The 6,193-nt window shown below is 40.8% G+C and overlaps 1 protein-coding gene across 1 annotated transcript; it reads right to left on the bottom strand.

Annotated features, from left to right (window-relative positions):
* Positions 1 to 1,871: 1,871 nt before the first annotated feature.
* On the bottom strand, positions 1,872 to 5,698 carry lg17h8orf82 (linkage group 17 C8orf82 homolog). Its single transcript, XM_085252791.1, has 3 exons — positions 5,377 to 5,698; positions 5,236 to 5,284; positions 1,872 to 3,093 (listed from the first exon to the last, which is right to left on the bottom strand). Exons 1-3 carry the CDS (start codon positions 5,539 to 5,541, stop codon positions 2,606 to 2,608), a joined length of 702 nt encoding a protein of 233 aa, XP_085108917.1. The 5' UTR covers positions 5,542 to 5,698; the 3' UTR covers positions 1,872 to 2,605.
* Positions 5,699 to 6,193: the final 495 nt, after the last annotated feature.

A 6,193-nucleotide genomic window follows, 5' to 3' on the forward strand; every position in this document is an offset into this window, starting at 1 on the left:
CAGCAGGAGTTGTTTTAACACACTCCCATAGTGTTCCCAGACTTGAACATCACACAAATTTACTCCAAGGTCATACTGCTTTATGCTTAGAGAACATTAAAAAAAACAACAACCATAAAGCCACAGGCCTCTGGATTTTAAATGTTAACCATTATGACAAGAGAATGTAGATAAAAAAGAAAGAACAAGCATGTCTTGTTTGGAAGGTTGCTATGAGAAAGTCTCTTCTCTCTAAAAAGAACATGGTAGTACGACTTAGATTTGCAGAGTTGCACCTGAACAAATCTCAAGACTTTTGGAACAATGTCTTTTGGACAGATAAGAGCAAAGTGGAGAAGTTTAGTTGTAATACACAGCACAGTGGTGAAGGGTTAATGATTTGGGCTTGTGCAGCCATAGGACCTGAGCGGTTTGCAGCAGGAGCCTATCCCAGCTGCAACAGGGGAAGAGGCACCAGTCTGTCGGAAAGCTAACACAGAGGGGCAGACTATTCAAACTCACATTCACATGCATGGGCAATGTACAATCATTAGTTAACCCAGTGGTTCCCAAACTTTTTTTGCTGGCCCCCCTTTGTTTTACAAGAAAAATGTTCGCCCCCCCCCCCCACCGCGTGCACGCGCGCACGCACACGCACTAACACATCCTCCAACCACACACACCCATATTTTGCTCCATTGCGGTTTATTTCACACCTCAAACATTTAGTAAACAATTAAGCAAATACAAGTAACCTGCAATAAATGACAGGTAGTAAGAAAATAAACTACTAACTCTTTTACGCTACGTCCACATCTACACGGGTATTTTTGAAAACGCAGCTGTTTCTATGCGTTTTGACCTTTCGTCCACACGTAAACGGCGTTTCGAATCACCGAAAACGGAGATTTTTTTTAAAACTCCTTTTTTGCGTTTACGTGTGGACGAGGAATACAGAGTTCATCATGCAACGTCAAAGGTATGTGCCTTTTTCCACATCACCCTGTGCGCCACGTTATTGTTTACATGAGATGAATTGCAGACTGGCAGATAGAGACAAATGTGTTAATCTGACCATCTTCAGGTTTTACAGGCTTACATTTACACACGCAGTTACTGTCCCTCCATTTACAAAGGCAGAGGCGTCACGGTGTAATTATTTTACATGTAGTTGTTTTTTTTCTGTGTAATAATATTCAACATTGCTATCAATACATTTTTCAAAAAATGCCTCTCTGAGCAAAACAGGTTTAAAACATAAATAACGGTGGGATACTGTTTGTCCGTGATTTGAACCGGGGGAACAAATCGTGGCAGGATCAGCTTGATATCATTTGTATCCCACTGTAACTTTACTCTATAAAGTATAGTATGTATATCTCCAAAATGTCAGGAGTAGTTAGTCATTACAAGAAGTGTTTGTGAACTAAATCACGAATGTGGGATACTGTTTGTCCGTGATTTGAACCGGGGGAACAAATCGTGGCAGGATCAGCTTGATATCATTTGTATCCCACTGTAACTTTACTCTATAAAGTATAGTATGTATATCTCCAAAATGTCAGGAGTAGTTAGTCATTACAAGAAGTGTTTGTGAACTAAATCACGAATGTGGGATACTGTTTGTCCGTGATTTAAACAGCCCAGCGCTGCTCCCGACGAAGGGAAAACCAATTCTGCAGTGGAGACCTACCTTGGCACTTGTGCAGGTGAAACCAAAGGGAAGATATGCTTCACCATATTTTCTAGTCTTTGGCTTAGAATGAAGTTGGTTTGGAAACATATTCAGCGATGCTTCATCTACTGCTTTGCGTTTCTGTAGGCGCCCATGCTAGCAGTGTCCAAGCATTTTGTTTTTTGTGTGACAAAAATAAACTGAAAACTAAACCTTGGAATATGTTATTAGTTTAATTCCAAAATATTTCCAAAGCACACTTCAGTTCACACTGCTTGTGATTTTACAGTGTTCAAATGAATACTCTTAGACTTTGCATTCAACACAATGAATGCATTTGTATCAAGTTTCAACTTTTAAAAGTGAGGCTACATCTGAATCTTTCTTTAAAAGGAATTGCACCTAAATTTGCAAAAACTGTAACTATAATATGATATATACAACTGTTAAAAAAAACTCAGTTTTACACCACATTCTATTGTGATACAACAACTTGGATTTCTTTTCAAGTTTCCTCAGGAGAACAGCTTAATTAATAGAACAGAAGTATAAATAATATCCTTCCTAAAATACGCATATCTCAGGACTGTGGGAAAGAGCAAGAGGAGGAAACCCACGTAGGCACAGGAAGACCACAACAGAGCAAATAACCCACAGAAAAGTCCCAGCCTGGATTTGAACTGGGTACCTTCTTGCTGCAATGTAACAGTCCTAAACACTAGACAGCTGTACTCTTTTGACTGTCTGGATAATTTCATCGCTTCAGGCACATAAACCGAATTCAAATGTGACACCTTTAGTGGGCTACAGCCTCAAACACGGAGACAAAAGAAGGCATTTCTTTGTTTGCAAGCCAAAAAAATGTTGGAGCTATTATTCATTAGTGATTCTCATTTCTCACACATCCCATCCCTAAGAAGATTTTAAACTCAGTCTGGAATCATTACCAAATTATCCCACTTCTCCCTGGTGTCCATTGCCCTGCTCAGCTACAGGGAAGTATCCTGCAAGCTCATTGGTCAGTGCGTGCTTCTGTCCTGCCCATACAAAGTATGTAGGCTGTCCTGACTGGTCTCGCTCTTGTGTATACACAAAGAAGGGGCTGAGTTCAATTGCCAGAGCCGACCTGACCAGGCCGACTCCACCTGAAAGCTCTGAGCAGGGGTGGTAAACTCGCCCGCTGACAGGATGCATGTACAGCGCCTCGGGGCGGAACAGGACGGAGAGTTTCTCTGCGCCGCCACAGTATGATAGCAGCTCCTGCTCGCCCTCCGGTCCAGTGGGGCTCTGCAGCAGGTGGGTGAAGACCACAGGTCGGTCATCGCAGCGCAGGAAATTCCTCTCCCTGCCGCACAGTGACAGGAAGGGGAAGTCATCCTCGTAACGACCACTATGATTCATGCGCAGACGAGTGAAGAAGAAGACTAGGAATTCCTTATCTGGTAACAAAAAACAAATAAATAAAAAATGAGGGCATCAGTAATGGTCTCACAAGTGGTATTAATGCAATTTACTTGAAATTAAAATAATTCAACTGTATATGAACATCGCACTACATTTTGTATAAAACTTTTTTAGTATAACATAAGAATGTGATATTAAATCCATAATTAAATGTCACAGTTTATCATCTCAGTGTAACACAATTTAAATGTCTCTCAAGGATTATCACAAAGTAAATTTTTTTTTCTTTTCCCAGTTTAATGTACAACACTACAATGTATTCAAGCTGGCTGCAATTTAAGTGAATTGCGAATTGTGAAATGTCACAAGTTACCTCTCATTTCTTTAGTCTGGTTCCTTGCATCCAAGAATCCAGACATTTTTATAATTAACTGAAATACCTGGTATAAGTGGTCTCAAGCACTTATTTTCTGAAGTATTTCTACATCATGTGTTTAATGTACATAGCTAAGGACCGGCCGCATATGTAATACACCTTATAAGTTGTTTTTAATTTAAAAAGCGCAAATGGTTCAAATATAACCATTTAACATTTGTACATGAATAACAGTAAGACAGAAGGAATAAATAACAAACAGGAGAAATATATACAATCAAAAAGGAAATAAAGGCACACACTGGAGAACAAAGTGCTTGGAAGCAGTGCATTATCACGTGTATCATTCTTGTAAGTGGTCTGAATGGTGAGGTTTACTCAGACCATAGCTCATATTGGTGAGGATGGTGGGCAGGGGTGGGGTGTGGGAGAACAATTTTTGTTAACAGTCTAAATGTCCCAGGGAAGAACCTGTTCATGAGTCTGGAGGTGTGGGACATCCTGGGCTCAGTAGTGGAGTACAAAACACCCAGGCAGTAGGACGGCTCGCTCTCCACTGAGGTGTGGTAGAAGACCAGCGGCAGCTTCTGGTCCAGGTTATTCTTCCTCAGGATGCGTAGAAAGTGCAGCTGCTGTTGGGCCTTCTGCTTGAAACACTTCATGGCTACAGACGTAAGGGCTATGGGTCTGTAGTCATTGAGGCGGTCTATTCCAGTCTTTTGGAGGATGGAAATGATGGCTAAGGCAGACAGGTGGGAATGGTGGCATGAGTCGGGGAGAGGTTGAACAGCATGGTGAGGATTCCCTGACAGTTGTTTCACGCAGGCTTTAACAACATCCCATGGGATGCCGTCAGAGCCGTCAGTTCTCCTGGGGTTCACCGCAAGGTTTGATCCACTTCAGAGAAAGTTTCATCAATGCTGCCTAACAGCAGCTAACACTGGTAAAACAGCACCGCTAACCAACAGAAAAATTCAGGACATCCTCATCACCTCATCTCAATATCATGTCATCTGACAGACGTGAGCTTAAGTGATTCATTGATGTGTATCAGACTCCATTCACAAAGTTTTGCAGCATCCTCCAGAATAAACAGATGTGGACACTCAGAATTCTGATGTTTGAGGTAAATAGTGGACTGACTGCCTGCTCTTACTACAGATTAACGCTGGCCAGAGTTGTTTGTTCTACAGAAGTCACTAAAGCTACGATAATGCACATGATTTGGGAGGCGTAAGAAAACAGAAATCAGTCAACTGCAATCTACCAGCATATAGCGGTGATATTTTACACGCTGTACCTTTAAAAAAAAGAAGAAGAAGAAGAAGAAGAAGAAGAAGAAGAAGAAGACATTCTTAAGGATGGGAAAAAGGGGTGTGACCATTACACCAGAACCGGACTGAAAAATCAATGACAACTGGTCGTATGGAGTGATGAATACAAACTTTACATTTTGGGCTCAAATTGTCGGCAGTATGTACTGAGGATACCAAACGGGACGGAAGAACAAAACACTATCTTCCCTGAGCCTGGACCTCAGAATTAATGAAGGGATGAGAACAAAAGAGTGCCAAAATCCAAGAGAGAGAGGTTCCAAGCTCGTTAGAATTATACAAACTGTTTATGCCTTAAACTGTATTTCCATGCATGTTTGGATATTTTAATAAATCGTTACATACATTGCCCATTTTCAATTATAAAGAAATGATGGGCCAGTCAAGAGTTTTGCTGTGTACTGTAACGCTGTCATTTCTTAATGTCAAAATAAATAATAAGTCTGTGCTGTATGTTTCTTGGTTACCTTTAAAGCAGGTGACAAAGTTTTTCACTTTGGTATCATCGAGGAAAAGCTGCAAGTAGAGGAATGAAAGTTAACATGATATTTACTGCTAAAGGGAGACTCCGGATGTTTACTTTTTGAAGAGCTAGTTTACTTTCTTACCTGTCCTTGATGGTCGATATAGTAGAAGTATTCTCGGATGCGTGGTGTGGGGCTCTGGCCCTGGACGTACGTAGCAGTCGCTCTGGAGGCGGTTAAGCCGGCTGGTCCGCGGCGCAGAGCGGCCAGAGCTCTGGCGCTGAAAGCCGCGGTCCGGAGGAACAACATAACCGAGTAATAGTAAATAGGCTCCGTATTAAACACGGGAACCGAAAATGTGGTGTTTCACAAACGACAGCCTGTGTGTTTCTGCTATTTGCACACCTTACACAACTCAGATTAAAGCCCCAAGTGTTTACAATCGAACAAACGTTACCCGGAAGTGTTTAAGTGGTGCAATGTGGTCATTTATTTTCTGCTGCCACCTAGTGGATGATATCATGCACACGTTTGAAATGCAGATGTAACGCGCGTATATTTCATGAGAGGCTCGACAAATTAGAAAAGAATAATAGAATTCTAATTGTAATCTTTACATATTAAATACCTGTGTTGTTATTTTACTTGGCCGTATCTAAAAATGTAGTGAAACAGACATTTTTAGACTGTAGATAAGAATCAGGTCATCCTAAAAAAAAAATCTGATGTGTTTGACTTGTCGGTTTGCGGTAGAAAAATGTGAAGTCCAACTCCAAGGTTATGATAGATGGATGAAGCCTTTATTTGTCACATTTGTTTTTTTTACAATTATTATTGTTTTGTTCTTATTCTTTCAGTTTTATCAAATACTATTTGGTCTTTATTATCAGTCAATCAGACTTTATTGCTTTTTTTTATGTCAGTTCTTTCAGTGCTAAATGTACAGCACCCGTTCTGCAAT

Source organism: Mchenga conophoros, linkage group LG17 (assembly GCF_057382185.1).
Source record: "Mchenga conophoros isolate Kocher_MC1m ecotype Shallow Benthic linkage group LG17, M_conophoros_male_GT1.1, whole genome shotgun sequence".
Classification (NCBI taxonomy): Eukaryota; Metazoa; Chordata; class Actinopteri; order Cichliformes; family Cichlidae; genus Mchenga; species Mchenga conophoros.